The sequence below is a fragment of the Bombyx mandarina genome, chromosome 21, assembly GCF_030267445.1.
Source record: "Bombyx mandarina strain Sakado chromosome 21, ASM3026744v2".
Classification (NCBI taxonomy): domain Eukaryota; kingdom Metazoa; phylum Arthropoda; class Insecta; order Lepidoptera; family Bombycidae; genus Bombyx; species Bombyx mandarina.
Window position 1 is genome coordinate 9207402 of NC_143227.1, and position 18732 is coordinate 9226133.

The 18732-nt window shown below is 38.6% G+C and overlaps 1 protein-coding gene across 2 annotated transcripts in view; it reads right to left on the bottom strand.

The window, feature by feature from the left end:
- Gro (groucho) overlaps window positions 1-18732 on the bottom strand; it is a 74141-nt gene that overhangs the window by 4889 nt on the left and 50520 nt on the right. The window contains exons 7-12 of one of the 2 annotated variants that reach the window (XM_028171786.2): window positions 17616-17641; window positions 3086-3187; window positions 2818-2939; window positions 1480-1773; window positions 946-1192; window positions 478-657 (exon numbers count right to left, since the gene is read on the bottom strand). In XM_028171786.2, coding sequence (XP_028027587.1) covers window positions 478-657; window positions 946-1192; window positions 1480-1773; window positions 2818-2939; window positions 3086-3187; window positions 17616-17641 — 971 coding nt within the window. Of the gene's footprint in view, window positions 1-477; window positions 658-945; window positions 1208-1479; window positions 1774-2817; window positions 2940-3085; window positions 3188-17615; window positions 17642-18732 lie in introns of both variants that reach the window. The other variant, XM_028171785.2, reaches the window with a different exon arrangement.

An 18732-nucleotide genomic window follows, 5' to 3' on the forward strand; every position in this document is an offset into this window, starting at 1 on the left:
ACGGGTAGCGTCTAACATTTAAATGAAGTATTTATAAAAAATATATTTATTTATTTTTCTATCTAGAATACTATAAATGTTGAAGATATCGCATCTCTTATAGACAGCATTCCCTATTACAAGAGTAATCTGATTTAAGGATGAAAAATGAAGAAAAACACAATACTACACATCGAAAGTTTCACTTCATTCACGTACACCAAGTTGCACACGCACTGTTTTTTATTATTTAATTTAGATACGCAGAGATCTGATGCACTCATCAGAGACGATGCATCAGGTATTGCCACGGTCGATGATGAGCACTTCCGATTAGATGGGTTTTTTTTTATTGCCCTTGTAGGCAGACGAGCACACGGCCCACCTAATGGTGAGGGGTTAGCGTCGCCCATGGACTTCAGCAATGCCAGGGGCAGAGCCAAGCCGCTGCCTACCAATCTAGTGATCTAGTGATAGTGACACAAAAACTTTAAGCACCTTAGAGTCGGGGCTGATAGCAAGCGCGTAGCAAGCGGGCGCCGAGGACGTGAGCTCAGCTTTGATTCTGGGAGTCGGCGAGGCGAGGTCCCATATGGACAGGTTGGACGCCTCCCCGCCCACGATCAGTGTCCGCCCGTCGGGCAGCAGTTTGACTGACCGTATGTAGTTGTCCCTTTGCTGAAATTGGAACAGAAATATATTTATTAGGGCCTTGAAATGTTGCCTTAAGCATACCCTAGCAATTTTTTTTAGTAATCTGTCTTAATTTTTTTATTTCTTTTTGTATTATTGTCGCTGTTCGATGCATCTACTTTGAACAGCATTAGGCAATAAATGTTTTTATTATTATTTTTAGAAAAACTCGTGAACTACGCTATCATGTTTGTAATTTTTTTTTTGAAGTTAATTAAAATTTTATAAAGTGTACAAAAAAAAAAGATGTTTCGACGACAGTTACCCACTCACCAAACAATCCAGTTGACTGACTGGGGCCTTGCTAGGTTGGCTGATGTCCCACACCTTAACGCAGCCTTTCCCTCCCGTGTAGACGTACTTCGTGGGCGATGAAACAGTGACCGCGCAGACCACCTCACCATGAGCTAGCGCGGAGACTTGTCTCGCATGCCTCGGTATACCAGGACCCATCAAGGCGTCTGGGGGAAAAGGGACAGGCTGCATCTGTCCCTCGGCTGATACGTGGAATGAATATGCTCTGGAAGTGTTAACACTGTTATTGAGTTATGAAGACTATCTGTTTTTCGGGCGGGACTGAATGTAACCGACGCCATTAAGAGTGTGGCGTCAGGGGTTGCTTCTATATTTATTTTAATTTTACACAAATATTTACTTATTAATTAAAGTAGTTTTTTTATATTGGAATCAAGTCAATGAAATGCACGGAAAAGAGGAATTAAGTATCAATCAAATTTTCCAAATTCAGAGAAATTCGGTAAGACCAGACTCTATATAGGGGGGCTATGTCTCAGATTAAATACTTACGGTTTACCGCCAGGTATCGGCGCGAGACCAGCAGGGCCAATAGGGGGACGCAGCGGCTCGTAAGGCAGCGCCCCCCTGGCCGAGTACCCCGCCAGGACGTACGCGTCGTGCGCCCCGTTCCCGAGGTATGGGTACTGTAGTGCTGGAGGCTTGACTGCGGCCTTGAGTGGAGCCCCTGCTGAGCCCGCGCCGCTTGCGCCCGAAGTCGGCGTCACGGGCTTCGATATAGGCGTGCTCGGTTTCTCGTCTAATTTCTTTGCTGATGGTGTTGACGCGTTGCTAGACGTCCCTGACCTGGAAAATTAATACAAAAAAAAACTGAACAAAAATGTTGAATTTTTTTTTTTTATTGCTTCGATGGATGACGAGCTCTCGGCCCACTTGGTCTTAAGTGGTTACCGGAGCCCATAGATACCTAAAAGGTAATTGCCGACACCGGCCTTGAGATATGAATTGTAATACCTCAGTATAGTTACAACGGCTGCCCCGCCCGTCAAAACGAAACGCATTACTGCTTCACGGCAGAAATAGGCAGGGTTGTGTTACCTACCCGTGCGGACTCACAAGACGTTCTACCACCAGTAATAAAATATAAAAGAAAAAAGTTTGTATTACAAAATAAAATAAAATGAACACGCTACTTTTTTAAACTTCATTAATTTATGAGTAAAATTAATCCGAAGATTATCTGCGAGTAGGTATCCGCGAAAGCGTCCGTTCGTATTGTCGTTAATAAGACTAACTGTAAACCGAAGTGGCCTAGTTTAGTAATTGATTCACTGTGGAAGCGGATAAACTTCCAACTTAGACGGGCCGTGTAGTACACTGACCTTACGATCCCACTAACAACTAGTTTACACTCTAAGGCTTCTACTAAATGGATACAGCTATTACCACGAATTAGCACACGAACATAAGTTCAACATGCACGATACGATAAAAAGTTTTTTAATAGCTTTATTTATTTAGATGTGTGAACGAGCTCACTGCCTACCTAGCGTTAAGTGGTTACCGTAGTTCATAGACATAACATGAATGCCACAACCCACCTTGACGCTTGAGATTTATGTCTCAATTGTATAGTATTTAGACAAATTACAATTATAATATTCCCTAATCGTGTTTGTTCGTTATAAACATGAGTTATAACAATATACTTCATTAGAAAAATTTGTTAGCTAACAGTGGGGTTTGATTGCCGATATTGTTGTATCAATCGATGCTACAGTACTGTTGCTACTACTTTTAATGAATGAAAGCTTAAATATTGTTTTAAATAATTTTTCTTAGATCCAAGTACATATCCTCAAGAAATATTTAAGTAAGCGTTGTACAAACCTAGGGCTGTGAGGAGGATGCTCTTTTTTTGGTTGGAGTTTATCGAGTCCGTTTTCTCGTGGTGACGGAGCGCCATTGTGTGGTGAAGTGGGTTCTTCGCTCGCGTCATCCACAACTAGTTCCTGGAAATGAATAAAATTAGCTTTTAGCTGAATTAACGTATTCATTATTTCAAATGAGTAATTTAATTATATTGTTTGAGCAAAAGTGAAGCATTAATAAATGCTTATTTCATAGCGGTTAATAAATTCTTCGTGAAAGTACTTACGTGGCCCATGTCTTTCTCTTCTTTTTTTAATTTCTTGTGATCGGGTTCGGCAGGACTCCGCGTCCTATATTTTTCTCTTTCGCCGGGCGATATGGAATTTCTCTGTAACAACAAAAGGATACCTCAATGAAATTGACAAAGAAAAACGATTTAATATCATCGGTATCGTCCTTTGTTAGTTTAACAAATACTCAGCGAGCAAACATAATCAAAACGTTTACGAGCGGGCTTACGTACCTACGGCAATCAATCGATCATTGTTCGCAAATAAATCGACGCGCAGCGAGGCGAGCGCTACAGTCAATATCAATATCAAAACACGCTGAGGCAGAACAAACTGACCGCATGATTAGCTCCGGGAGTGGTCATCGCCCCCTCGCAGCCGGGGAGGCCCAGCCGACCGGGAGACCGACCGCGGCATTTGGATGAGCGCGCAAATACGAACTAATGAATTAATCATATACGTGACGAACGACCGCCGCGCGCTCCACTGATTCCGCCCGTGTTGACACAACATATCCTCGCATATCCGCACACCGTATCTACCGAGCCGTGGAGGTATCTAATTTACGGATTATCAATATATGGTTGAGTGCTCACATCTAGTTCTGTTTTAGACGGCATTATAAAATTACAATGCCGCTAATAATCTAGGTAGAAGTGCCGAATTCAATGACATTACGGATAAAAGTGAACATCTATATTATTATTATTATTATCTATATCTATATCTATACTAATATTATAAAGAGGAAAGATTTGTTTGTTTGTTTGTTTGTTTCGAATAGGCTCCGAAACTACTGGACCGATTTGAAAAATTCTTTTTCCATTAGAAGCCGACATTGTCCCTGATGAAAATAGGCTAATTTTAAAAGAAAAAAAAATATTTTTTATTTTTTTGTTTCATGTGTGTTTTAATGTTTCCGAAGCGAAGCGAGGGCGGGTCGCTAGTAATAATATTATAAAGAGGAAAGTTTTGTTTGTTTGTTTGTATTGAATAGGCTCCGAAACTACTGAACCGACTTGAAAAATTCTTTCACTGTTTGGAAGCTACACTATTACCTAGTGACATAGGCTAAAATATTTTTTGAATAAAATTAGAAATCCTTATTAAAACTCTAATAATGTAACCCAAGGTGTAAAAAAATTACCTAAAATATTCTTTACATCGCGACAGCATATGTCTAACTATTATAGTTATGCCGCAATAAGTGTTCATTTATTTAAAAAAATAAAACAACGTCAAATATAGAAGTCGTCGTGGCCTAAAGGATAAGACGTCCGGTGCATTCGTATCGAGCGATGCACCGGTGTTCGAATCCCGCTGGCGGGTACCAATTTTTCTAATGAAATACGTACTCAACAAATGTTCACGATTGACTTCCACGGTGAAGGAATAACATCGTGCAATAAAAATCAAACCCGCAAAATTATAATTTGCGTAATTACTGCTGGTAGGACCTCTTGTGAGTCCGCACGGGTAGGTACCACCGCCCCGCCTATTTCTGCCGTGAAGCAGTAATGCGTTTCGGTTTGAAGGGTGGGGAAGCCGTTGTGACTATACTGAGACCTTAGAACTATATCTCAAGGTGTGTGGCGCATTTACGTTATAGATGTCTATGGGCTCCAGTAACCATTTAACATCAGGTGGGCTGTGAGCTCGTCCACACATCTAAGCAATAAAAAAAAATAAAAAAAAATATCGTTGAAATTTTTGTTAAAAACCCGAGCAGAGCCGGAGCGGGCCGCTATTTAATTAATATAGCAAGAAAGTATAGTTTTATTGAGTAAATGTAGTCTTATCTCAATGTTGAACTAAACGCTTAATTCAAGAGCGTATCCGTCCGTCGTGTCTGGAGAGGCGTAACGGGGCCTAATTTTACGAGGTACTAAGTTAGAGTCGAACGGCAAGCGCTGTTAATTTGCTAGCCGCGTCGATCTGTCGCCGCCCGCTGTGACTTATTGCTTAGCCATCTCGGTTTTATCAGTTTGTTCTTATTATATAGGATATAGATAAAGGCAGAGATTCACTTTTCGCTTAAGCTATAGTTTAAATAAGAGTATCTTTAGATTAATACATGAAGCAAAAACTTTGTACCCCTTTTTACGAAAATTGCGCGGACGGAGGAGTATGAAATTTCCCACACTTATAGAGAATATAGAGAAGAAGTACCGAATGTAATTTTTTTTTTAAATTATGCATAAAAATACATTACATCAATAAAGAAAACATTACACACACTACCATGTATTTGACACACACACACACACATACTCTTTGTTTATTGTCAAACGTTTGTTATTGCTTAAAGTCTGTAGTCAAATCACTGAAGTATGTTCTATAAGTCAAATTGAGAATAAGTTAATATTGTTTATGTTTCTTGGCGAAATCTGTCTATAGAAATATAATAGTCTTTGACAATAGAACCAGACATAATTTCAATTAATTATAGTCGAATTTCGGCTACTGCGGGACCACTAGTTTTAATAACAGCATGCTTAAAACATAGCGTAGCATTTATAGATTATTTTAGTTTATTGTATATAAATATGTATATGAGTAATAAAAATATATTTAGACATTTGCATTATATGGTTACATATGAATAATAAATTAACACACCACATAAATTACTTTGTGTATCGTGGATTAACATTTTTTTAAACATCGAAGAAGTATTTTTACTCACTAATTTAAAAAAAGCTCCAATCAATGTAATCGGTATAATTTATTAATATGTTAATTTAATTTTTTTATTTTTGTTATCGTTGTGTGGATAATTCTTAGAACAACATCAATTTGTTAAATTTGTAAACTATAATGTACATCGTGCTCATTCTACGGTAAATTTTTTTACGCAATTTACTTCTACAATCATTAAAATGTCGTTAATATAATGGCCTTGCTAACTTCCTTGTCTGAATATTTAGTTTTGTATCTAAGTCGTGTGTTAAGGACAGCTCAGATAAGAATGACTAGGGTTCGATTTTACGATCGGACGAACTCGACAACTGTGTTCAACATCGAATTTTAAGCAAAGGAAATTTCGAGAACTGAGCCCGGCTTCTGTAATGCGACGTGTCAGATCGAAGTCAAACGAATATACCTACTCCACGTTGCTCCTACCAATTATTCATTCAGCTGTAGACGGTTTGCGGTTTATCGTTAATTTCATAGACGGAATTTGCGGTCAGATGCCGAACATTTTTATATTTTGTTATCGTGTGTTTTATAATTTCGTTTCAAACAAAACTAATTTATTGTTTTCTTTGCGTATTTTTAGATTATTTAAATGGAAGGTAATAATCATTATGAATCACTTCTTATTGTTGTGCAAGCATGCGTATGCGTATGTGAAAACATAAGCTTGTTGCGAATTTCTTTTGTTTATTCGTTAATGCAACTACAACCACAACTTGCGTTACAAAATTTGTAAAATTTCAATTTTACTTATTATGATGGTAAATTTAAAGAAAGGAGTATTTACTACGGCGACGAAAAATTCCGAAGTGGCCAGTCGAACGATCATCATTAGTCACTTGCGACATTAGTGGTACACCACAAGCATCGGGTACACTAGTACACGTACCACAAGTATATGGTGGCCGTCTGGCGTAGAGGTCACGTCGTACACATGTGCCTCGTCAAGAGGCGGACGGCTAGAGGGAGAGGAGTGCTTAGTGACGTAACATATAAAGTGGCAACACACAGGCGCGCTGTTAACGCCGCCCGGGCTTATTGTCTGCGGTCACGCGACGAGCCGTTTAGCCGCGCGCGCCGCTCTGCCGCCGCCCGGTTAACCGGAAGGGGGGCGGTTAACCGGACGCTCGGGGGCGGAAACGGGGGAAATAGATAAATAGACCGCCCGTCGCTCGGAAATGTACGGATTGAGTTCGGACTATATTTCAGGCATAATAGTTTTGAAAAGTTACGTGATTTACACGCGACGTTTTCGGCTGTTATCGGAGCCATCCGTTTTATATGACTAGCGTTTTATATTACTTTCAACGAATGATTTTGTTTTTGTACGTGTTCGACGTTACCTATCTTTAAGTAGAACATTATCGTATAAAGTATTTGCAAGAATACTACTAAATATAGAAATGAACAAATAATGTTTAATGATAATTATTTAAACAGTTTGTCGCTACCGATCTACGTGATACTAAATATAATGATTCGGAAACAAGAATCCGCTTTAGTCGGAAACGAGGGCCACAGAAAGTCACAAAAAATTAATAGCTTGCGAACGCGTAAACCGCGGGGCGCTGTGCGACTTTAAAATTAACTTTACCGGTTCATTCGTATACATAAATAATGGTGGAATTCTGAATACACATTAAACTCCTATAAAGAATACATTAGCATAAATTTATGGTAGCGAGTTGGCGTTTCGAGCGCGTTTTTACGTGACTCGTAAAGTTTATAGTCGCGAGTGGAGGATTGCGTTTACTGCGTTCGCTATCGGTTTATGGCCGACCTCAAATAACCAAATTGCCTGGTACTCGTTGTGGAAGTGACGTGCTCGCTCGCCTCTGGCTACCCCCGGCAATCTGTTCGAGAGTGCAAGCTATTATGCCGAAATGCTATGAATGGTCTTCGCGGAAGCCGCCATACGTTATAATGCTTGCATTGTGCTTTTGGAAACGTGCCCAACGAAATTGCTGTTGAACGTTTTCTTCGATAGCTCTCTAAATGTAACTTTTGATATTAAAGAAAACGACTATGTTTAGTAGAATAAATTTTTACCTTATAATTAATATTAAAATTGAAGAAAAACCTTTTTAAACGACAAGGCAGCGAAGGTGTAAAAGCATTCCTTATTTAAAATTCGAGATATTAATTAATGAACGGCTTTACAATTGTATCACATAAATTCCCGGGGAAACCGTCGATAAGCAATCTCACCCCAGCCCTTGCTCCATTACAGGAGTAATTAGCACAATTAACAGGAAGAGAGGAGAGGGGGGGGGGGAACGTCTAGGGGGAGCGGGGCGCGATCACTTTCACGCACGCAAACAAATGTCACGTGGCACAGCGCCTTAATTAAAACGATAATTGAGTTGACTCGCGAAACTCATCCGCCATTTCGACATTCCGAGAGAAATTTCACGGAAACTCTCCTCGAAACTTAGAGCCCTTTAAGTGTCGACGACTTTAATTTTGTGTTTGCGTCTACTTTGCGGTTCCGAGGGAAAATTTTAATATGGTGTACGCGGCTTCGCTTTGTGAAATTACTTAAATAAATTACCCCGAATTGGGTTTCGTCGCCGAGCCGACAACTCGTTCGGAAAATTGTTGTTAAACTTATCGTTTATGTTTTAAAGAAATTTTCAGTCAGTATTATTAGATGCAAAAAAAGATAGGTATTATGCATTTTTTTTCACTAGAACGAGCTTAATATGACAGTAGCTGATTTGAATTTAGATAAAAAGCGAAGTAGGTACGTACTGTATTTTTTTTTTCTTTCGCGAATAAAATTATTTTGGGGGCATGTGTTTTCAAATTCATGAGTGTCATGAATCCTTTTTGTTTAAATCAGAGGGTTCGAGGGTTCACGTTCCCCCGAGAGTCTCACCCGCACAATACGCGCGTCGCCACTCCCGCTACGGCTTAATGCCGGCTATAAACAATTCGTTCCGCCTTAACGAACTATCCGATTTAACAGCATAATACCACGAAAAATTAATTTGTAAAGGTCGCTGTCCGACCTTTAAACAAAGCGCTTTCGACTCCTAAATACACGTTTAGTTTATAACGCCACTGGCCACTCGGATACAGCGTGGGTCAATGGCGCTGTTGGCGAGCGTGTTATTTAATTGTGGATTAACATTTTAACACGTTGCAATTAAAAGTTTTATTTTAATTGTCATTTGTTGTTTTGGAATGTGAATATTTATAGAGTGGATATATTTATTTTTCTTAGGTTTATTAGGTAGAAAAATAATCTACATTTTAACGTTATTCAATATCGCTTATCTAAAGTGTAATAGAGGACGAGTAAGTGAAGTCATTGGTAGCTACGAATGAACTGTTATTTAAATGAGAGTTCCCTTGCCACCCGTCAATAAAACATTAAACACGTAACAAGTTTATGCGCAGCGACAACCCTAGTGGATTCCGCCACTTCGTTAATCCGGAGCGGGGGTAGCCCTAAATTAGGGTCGAGACAAGCCGTAATCCCCCGCTCGACGCGACGGGGGATTTATATTGTTATTGCTCCGCGTCCGGAATTATACGAGGGTTGAGGGACTAATGAAAGGGGAAATTTAATTCCTAATGATTCTCGTCTTAGTCCGTAACGAGGAAACTCGAAAAAGGGCTGCGACCCGCTCACTTTTTGTGATTAATCGCTCCGAGCGAACCCAAGATTATTTGATTCAATTCTTTTTGTTTGTCTTCTGGTGTTTAGTAAGCCTCGTTTTTATTTGAAAAGAAATCACGTTGACATGTTTGTCGACTCAGAAGTTAACGATCGAATTGGGATACAAATTTATTCATGAAACATTTTCGATGCTCGTATACAGCAGTGAGTTAGCTTAGCATATGTAAATGCGTGATAAGCATGAAAGGAGCAAGAAGGTTCGTGCGGTGGAATGGTTTGCGGGTAGTCGGCTAGCACGGGCGGCGTGCAACCGAACATGTGTACATGTACATGCGACCGACCTATCAGTGCAAGAAGGTAACATGCTGCACGATATTGTTAGCAACAAACTCTCGTATTAGTCAATCGAAGTTCCTACATTAAATGCTTATATGATAACGTCTTCAGAGTACTTTCGATTTTCTTGTTAGATATTATGCGTTGAAATTGTAATTATTGTGTTTTTAGCTTGTGTGTGTAACGAAGCAAACGTTTGGCTCGTCTACCGCCCTTCCGCTCATTACGTCGCCGACTAATTGAGATAAATTATAAAGACGTGCACCCGGCCGCGAGCTATCGCACCCACCTACCCGCTAATTACATGCAGCGATTTCAATTAACAGCCGACTCGAGCACGTTTTTTTTTTGTTTGTTAAACCGAGCACAACTGTTTGTTGTTGTTCAGCTTATCTGACATCGAACAGGCACGGCGAGATTTAATCACAATAACCATTAACACTGAATGGGCCATCCAGGGCCCTGAAACTGCGATACTTTAAGACAATTATTTTTTTGTAAGGAAACTAGCGAGATCTTGTGGCGGATGCCCCTAAACTTATATGTTGTCAAAATTAAAGCATTTAATTATTGTATAACTAAACAGAGAAAATAAAAAAAATATTAAATCATACAAGTCTTTATTTGTTATAATAGATAAGATTGATTAAATTTTATCAATTTGTGGTTTCTGAAAATTTACAAAATCCTTTATTAAAAAATACAAGATACGTAATAAGTTACTGCCATCTACATGAGCAATGAGAAACTAATCGAAGCTGCGGAATCTAGTGGCCGACGCCCGTAAACATGTTTGTTGAGTGCTTGATGCGTATCTATAACTAATTTATGTGTATTATCTATGAGGTCATCATCTAAGCAGAAATCGATACAGCTAGGTAAAGTGATTTAATTTTGTTTTTTTTGTTTATTGCTTAGATGGGTGGACGAGTTCACAGCCCACCTGGTATTAAGTGGTTACCGGAGCCCATAGACATCTACAACGTAAATGCGCCCCCCACCTTTGAGATGTAAGTTCTAAGGTCTCAGTATACATAGTTACAACGGCTTCCCCACCCTTCAAACCGAAACGCATTACTGCTTCACGGCAGAAATAGACGGGGTGGTGATACCTACCCGCGCGGACTCACAATAGGTTTTACCACCAGTAATAATAAATACATCGTGCATACATTGTGTCGCGTCAATGGCGGTCGATCAGAGCAAGGTGCTTGGAGATGCGGGAGGGACCGCACACGTCGAGCACCGAGAGCACGTAGATAGGATAGTGGGTGCCACCGCAACACAGCACCGTGTGCGACGACCGCAGGCGAAGCCGAGCGCACGACCCGTCCGACTTGCGGCTACTTAACATCCGTGTATATACGTCGCGCGCGACTTATTAATACGCTTTTATTAGCTTCAGACGTATGTACGTTTGTAACAGAATCTTTGAACATGATATTGACCCCCTTCAAAGCGTCAGATTAACTCGAAATTTAGTATACTCATTAAGGATCGATGGCAATTCAATATTTAAAAAAAAAAATATTGAAAAAATTGAAATTAAACTAAAAAATGAAAAATAAATACTTAATAGTTTAAAAAACTAACAAAACAATGATTTTATTGTTAAAAAAAGCGTGGGTGCATTGTATCAGTAGTTATAAATATTTTATGAACAGATATGAGTAGAAGGGTTATTTTGATAATATCCTGAAAAGCACCCCACACTTTTTTACAATAAAATCATTTTTTGTTACACTATTTTTAATTCAAATTTATTAAAATTTATTTTCTATTTTTTAGTTGGATTTTCTATAGGTATATATAGGTAAAGGCGTATTTTGTTAGTTTTTTAAACTATTATAATTTATTTTATTCCACGCAAACTGTCGTCATATCGCCGATGCAGAAATTCGTAATCAAACGACGATTCAGCATTGTTCTCAACGTCGCATAAAACAGAAGTTTCAGATATGAATCGTCGCAATATGCATTGAATATTTCATTGGGTATATTGAATATTTGTGAGAGCGTCGTGAGCCATCGTCGTTCGTTATGTAGGAGTGCGCTCAGCGATGCGATCTCGGTCTGTATCGAAACAATGAATCGATGCGGCACGATTGCAATCACGATGGTAATAAAATGCCGCGATCCTAATACTTATACGTAATTCACCGTGTAGTTATTTAATTGCATCACGCCGCGATACCGACACACTCATGGTGTTATTTTTTTATTGAAATTTTATTTTATGGTACGAACGCAGGTACGGATATTTAATTACAACGTTAATTGTTTCTTCAATGGCTATCGAACAGGCGTGAGTTTTATTGTTTAATAGAAAAAAAAAACATTGTGTGATTAAATGCGGCGAAAAACGGACGATGATCTTCAAAAATATTCGGCTCCGATCGATGTCTCAAAAAAACATTTCAACGTCAAATCCTTACAATGTGATTTTAATCGATTCGTCAGGTGAGAGGTGCGCATCGGTCGGGTGGGTATTGTTATGATTAGCAAGGGGGCGAGGTGGAGGCGGTTTGATCAAGCATACATAAATCGATGCTGTACAGCTCCGAGGATAATGCTGTAGACATAAACCTACTTGCAATCTATCCCGCATATTGTTACACAAACTTTTCTGTTACATTTAATAGTTAACAATAAGTTTTTTTTAATTTACTAAATCTATACGAATATTACGAGTATAAAGCTGTAGAGTTTGTTTGTTTGAACGCGCTAATCTCAGGAAGTACTGGTCCGATTTGAAAAATTCTTTCAGCTATAGATAGATATATAACATCACGGTAAGACCACAATACAAGTGGAGCACCAATAAAGAATGTTACAAAATATTTTTACTTTCTACGTAAATGAATTAGGGGGTAAAATTTAGTGTTATGCCAAAGTAACTATTCCACGCGAACGGAGTCGCGGGCAAAAGCTAGTCACTTAATAATTGCTATTAAGTATAATAATTGCATATGGAGTATCTATACTGCTCACTTAGCGAGGTGAAATGAAGATGAACTACTTTGAATTCATACTTGGTTTCCGACTCGCGCAGCATTAGATACCGATTATGCATATTTTATCACTCAGTGAGCGAAAGATCATTGAAAACAAAATTAGTTAACTTTAAAATTAACAATTTCTTTTAAAAAGAGGTTGAATGGGATTAATGAGCGAACCTCCTTCAATAAAAATCATGATTGAAAAAATAATACACATATCTAAATGTTATAGACAAAATAATATGCAAAATAAGACGAAGTTGAAAATAAATCGTTACAAAGCTACGTGGTAAATTAAGCCAGAAGAGAAAACAACATTTGTTCCCCAGTAAGAAGGAAATGAAACCGAACTTTCGCTCCCACGGCGATAAAAATACTCAAAAATAAAGAGTTGTTCAAGCAATTTTCTTTTTAAATTCCTTGACGTTGTTGGCTTAGAGAAGAATGTACCACAGTGTCCGGAATCGATTACCAATCCAAAATACATTCACGTTGTAAATGATATTTGATATTCTGGAATTTAAATATACTATAGGTATATACATACGTAATCTGTAGGCCGGTATCCATAACGCAAAACAGAATTGTTATCCTTATTTACACGGCCCCACCTTCCAAATTGGATACAGGGTAGAAACCATTAGGATACAACCACTACAGAGCCACTTAATAAAATTTGGGGCCCATTAATCACGATATGTTTTATACCTTAGAGCAAACTATATAACGTACGTACTTAACGAAGTTCAAAATATTCAACTTCTGCTTGTTGAAAATCATTACGTAATTGCTATTCAAAATATAGTTTTAGATTTACTGCTTTATAGAAATACCCAATTAAATCACTTAATAATGTACATAGTCGATTGAAACAACAATTATGTTCTCTTCATAAATGCATTACACTTAAATTATTAGATAGATGTTTATACTAAAGTCATGATTAATATACCGCCTCAAGGATTATAAATTCTGGAGACACGGGGCTTGGCTGCACGACACGACAGATAATCCGTTTGGTATAATGTGAATGCACAGACATAATCTATGTGTTATTCTATATAAGAGCCGTACTGTAAGGAGATTAACTGCGGTACTGAAGCGTTCAGACAGGTTCCAGACTCGGAGGAAGCGAAGCTTAACTAAATAAGCATTAATTGAATAGTCGACATCTTGTTAACAGTATCTAACTTGAATTTTAGATAACGAGGCAATGAAAATCGAACGATGTCTCAGAAAGAACAATTAAAAATAACGCCGAGTAACCCCCTAAAACATTGTTAATCCGACAACGGACTAATAAACGAAAACAGTGATTTAAGAACTCTTTATTTAATCTAAAACACTCCGCTCGAATTACAAGAACTTTTTACTAAAAATTTAAAACGAGAAATAAAGTAGCGAAAAAGACGAGTACTGCGCAATCTGTTTCACTTTAGGGCGTCTTAATAATTACAAGTGGCCATTCTTTCCAATTAAGAAAAGTCTCGGGCCATAAATTGTAAGGACTGACGCGGGCGCGAGTGTTGTTACACCGCGCGTAAACATGCCGGTAGGGCTGCCGCGCTCCGTCGACCAAAACAGAACGACTACCACTCGTGTTTTACGGTTTAATAAAATACTCCTCGTCTTCCTCGAAGCATAACTCGTATTTACACACACCGCTTCCACCTTAATTAAAGGAGTACGCCGACAAGATAAAATGGCCGGGTCGTATCTACTCTCACCGAGCATATCGAAGAACAAACGCAAATTTATTCTGACCGGAGTTTTTTCGGCATCTATTAAATAAAGAAGTCGAGGAGAATGCTAAACAAGGTTGAGCGGCCCTCGCCCTGCGAGTTTTCCACTTGAAGTGGTGTGTGGGTCTAGGGGGAGCGCCGGGGTGTGGGGTACAAGGGGTGTGTTATTCAGAGTGGCTTAGATAAGGTAAGGAGGATGAAGAGGCGAGATGCGCGGCGTAATGAACCGGCTCCGAGCAGTTTTTGTGTGGTTTGGGCGTCCAAATTGAATATTAGGCGCGATTTGAGAGCGAATAAGCGGGCGGCAGAAATAAATCCGCGGTTATTATGTTACCCAAATGAGATTGCAGAAGGGCTCGCCCCGTTAGGCTCAGAGATGCTGTTTAATTTCACATCGGTGTAAATTGGCTTTTATAAAGTCACTTATTTGTCGAAAGTTAAGTAGCTTTCTACATAATATAAAATTTACTGGGATGAGAGTAAATGCGATGTAAAATTTAATAGAAACGATTACCTATGGCATAAAACATTAATGACAAAAGTTATTTAGAGAATGTTTAGAAATTGCAAAGTACGATAACTTAGACTTTGTATGTACTCCACCTGTAATAAAGTCTGTGTGTATCAGCGTCTGGAGAATTTTAATTTTTATTTTATAATATGTACATATCTACATTATATAATAAGTTAAAATATAAACTTATCTACTATGATAAACACGTACTGAAACTGGGGCAACAAAAGAGTACTTTATTGACATTTCAAAATTCAAAACTTTGTCTGTTTCACGATAGTTATCCAATTTTATTTTCCAAACATATGTATGAAATTGCAAAAGCGTTTACTCCTCTCTCTGTGTTGTAAAATAAACATTGTCTTGATGTATCGGAAAATCAAACAAACAGCGGCGCGAGGTTCGCAAATAAACCAACGTGTTGAAACTGTGAAGTATCGCTTTCGTGATTCGCAATAAAAAACATTTATTGGACAAGTAGTCGAAGCGCGAGCTGAGATATCAGAAACCTGAAGCTGCTCGGTAAATGCTGAGTTGCATTCGAGAAATGTTCGGTTTATGTAAACTTTGTTAATGCAGCGAGGAGTTTCGCGAACCCCCTTCTCCGTGCTCCAAACACTAAGGCGTGACCGTGTATTACTGGGTTCTCGGCGTGTTTATACAGATCGACTGCTCCGTGAGCGACCTCCTAACTACACCGCCGTATCGAGGTCACACTGAAGATAAACTCTTCACGTGGCGTTCTCAACTTAAACTCTCTCACCTCAAGTTTTCTAACTAAGTTGCTGGTATGCTCTGCGGCTTGATTTGTTTGTTGTTGCGGCATACTTTGGAACAGAACGTACATTCTAAAATTATTTCAGTTATTCGTTTCTTTATTAATACAAAATCTGTTCGAACCTAAAAAAATGATGCGAAAATCACGCGGTTAATTAACACCATAAAACTGTTATAATAAAGTGAGAAATGAAATATGTACTATTGGTAGCTTTGTAAAAAATAATTTGGATTTTAATTGTAAATGTTCATCTTTTCAATATATATTTTAACTTGTTGCCTTCAGACGGATCTGTTCGAGAAAATTCCGGATAAAATTTTTAACGTAATTTAAAAAACAAAAAGATGTTTGGTGTCGTGGGACACCGGATAGGAACGAAGTTCCTTATTATAAAAATATTAATTTTAAGTTCTATTCGAGTTATAAAGAAAATAAAACTGAAGGTTTCGCAACAACCCACGGTCATTCGGTAACGTGCGAACTTATTATTGAAGTTACGGACGTTACGGACGTTTTTTCACGGTTAAGGTACCCCTCCGCACCGTCCCATAATTCGTTCCAAAATCTGAACCATTTAAAATCATAAGTTCGGTAGGTACAGAAAAGTAGGTTAGTTCGACAAAGACAATGTTATAAAGTAGCGATGTGGCAGGTATCGATTTGTATGCATTTCTAGTTGCAACGAGAGACTGAGGCACATCTGTGCGGTGCGCCGCTGCGTTCAGTCGAGCACAACAAGGGTGCCTCCCCGCCCGCCCACCACCACAGTAGCACGATAGCCGACATTCGCAACACCGCGCGAACGACACTCGGTCGCGGCCTTACGAACCAGGGCTTACTCTACAAGCGTAAATTTAAATGTTACGACTCTGAGGTTTGTGGCTTCAACAACACAAAGCCCGTTCTTGTTTGTGAGACGTTTAAATCTATATATTAATACGTAAAGCAAAAACTTTGTACCCCTTTTTACGAAAATTACGGGGACGGAGGAGTAGGTATGAAATTTCCCACACTTATAGATAATATAGAGAAGGAGTGCACAATACTAATATTCTTTTAAAATAATGCATAAAAGATACATTAAATCAATATAGAAAACATTACACACACTACCATGTATTTGACACACACACGCATGCATACTATTTGTTTATTGTCAAACTTTTCTTATTGCATAAAGTCTATAGTCAAATTGAGAATAGATTAAATATTGTTTGTCTTTGTTGATATTTGTCTAAAGTGTAGTCTTGGCCAAATCTGTGATTATAGAAGTATAATAAATAGTCTTTGACAATATAACCATAATAATGTTCAAACTTATAATTTCAATTAATTATAGTCGAATTCGACTACTGCGTGACAACTAGTTAAAAGAAATCTTTCTAAGAAGTATGTATTTTTAGGGATTCATTAAATATTGCTTGGGAGGTACACATTAACGTTTTATTTTTTTAACATCTAAATAACATTGTATTAAGTTTTGAAAATAGTCAAATTGATGGCCTTTTTATAAAAGCTATTATTAAGAGTATGTAAGCAAATACTTCATGATTCGAATTCATTCAACAATTCAGAGTATAGTGGAATAAAGGAATACCTGACGAAAGCAACCCTAGAGAGCGGGGTGCGGCACTTGCACCACCCACTTGTTTCAGTCAGGGCCGTGTTATGAAATCAACGTGTTCGAGCGAAACACTCCTCGCTACATTCACGTTCGCATTCCCAAATGGAAGAGCGGTAGGTACTCTTGTCGGGAAAAAAAATTCAAAGGAAAAAATTTTGCCGTTGGAATTTTAACAACCCTAGCGAAATTGGAAAAGTTATACGGTACTCACATGTCGCTCCTCCGCCGAACTGATACCTGTAACGAAATGTACTCGGTTTAATCATAGGTATTTAAATGAAGCTCTTCTTTTATTTTATTTTTTCCTTGACATGCGTATTATTAACACCATAACGATTAACATGATTACGCGGAACGACTTTCTAAAATATTAATAACCAGTTTTATAGTTTGGCATTTTTAATAACGCCTCTGACACCTTACAAGTCAAACATTTATGAATCTAATTAGTTTCTTAGGCGACCGTGCCTGCAATACAGACATTCTCCGCTTTAACTCGCAAATTAAATCCAGGCCCTGAGATCCGCATGACTGCGGTCGGTGTGTGTATAATAGGATGTCGGATCGACGAGGGTGTAAAGTGGTCGTTGAATATTGCAAGGGATGTCTCGTCACACGCCCGCGTGAGTTCCGTACGTGTGACCTGACTTGGCCGCGTCAACTGACACCACCATTATCTTTCATTTATTCACGGCTTACCGAAGTTAGAAGTTTTGGTGTTTGTACGTGAAATTCCAATTTGCTTTAGTTCCTTAATTATTATTATTAAGCGCATGGCAAATGTTTGACTATGACTGTTTAAATAGGAAAATTAAGTTTTTACATGCACAAATTTTTCCGGTACGTGCACTTGAGAATATCAGGAAAGATCTAGTGTAGTAATAGTAGAATGTGCGAGACGAAATTGTCTGTTGAGGTTTTTCAGAATACAACAGGAAGTCTCTCTCTCATACGGTGGATCGATCAAGTCATGTCTACGGTGATCTTTTAAATGAGTAGTTTATTACTGGTGGTAGGACCTCTTGTGAGTACGCATGGGTAGGTACCACTACCCTGCCTATTTCTGCCGTGAAGCAGTAATGCGTTTCGGTTTGAAGGGTGGGGCAGCCGTTGTAACTATACTGAGACCTTAGAACTTATATCTCAAGGTGGGTGGCGCATTTACGTTGTAGATGTCTATGGGCTCCAGTAACCACTTAACACCAGGTGGACTGTGAGTTCGTCCACCCATTTATGCAATAAAAATAAATAAATAAAAGAGTAGCGCAGCATGTTCTCGAGCTCTAGAGAGAGATGGTGGGACATCGTAAGACGTAATAAATCTGCCC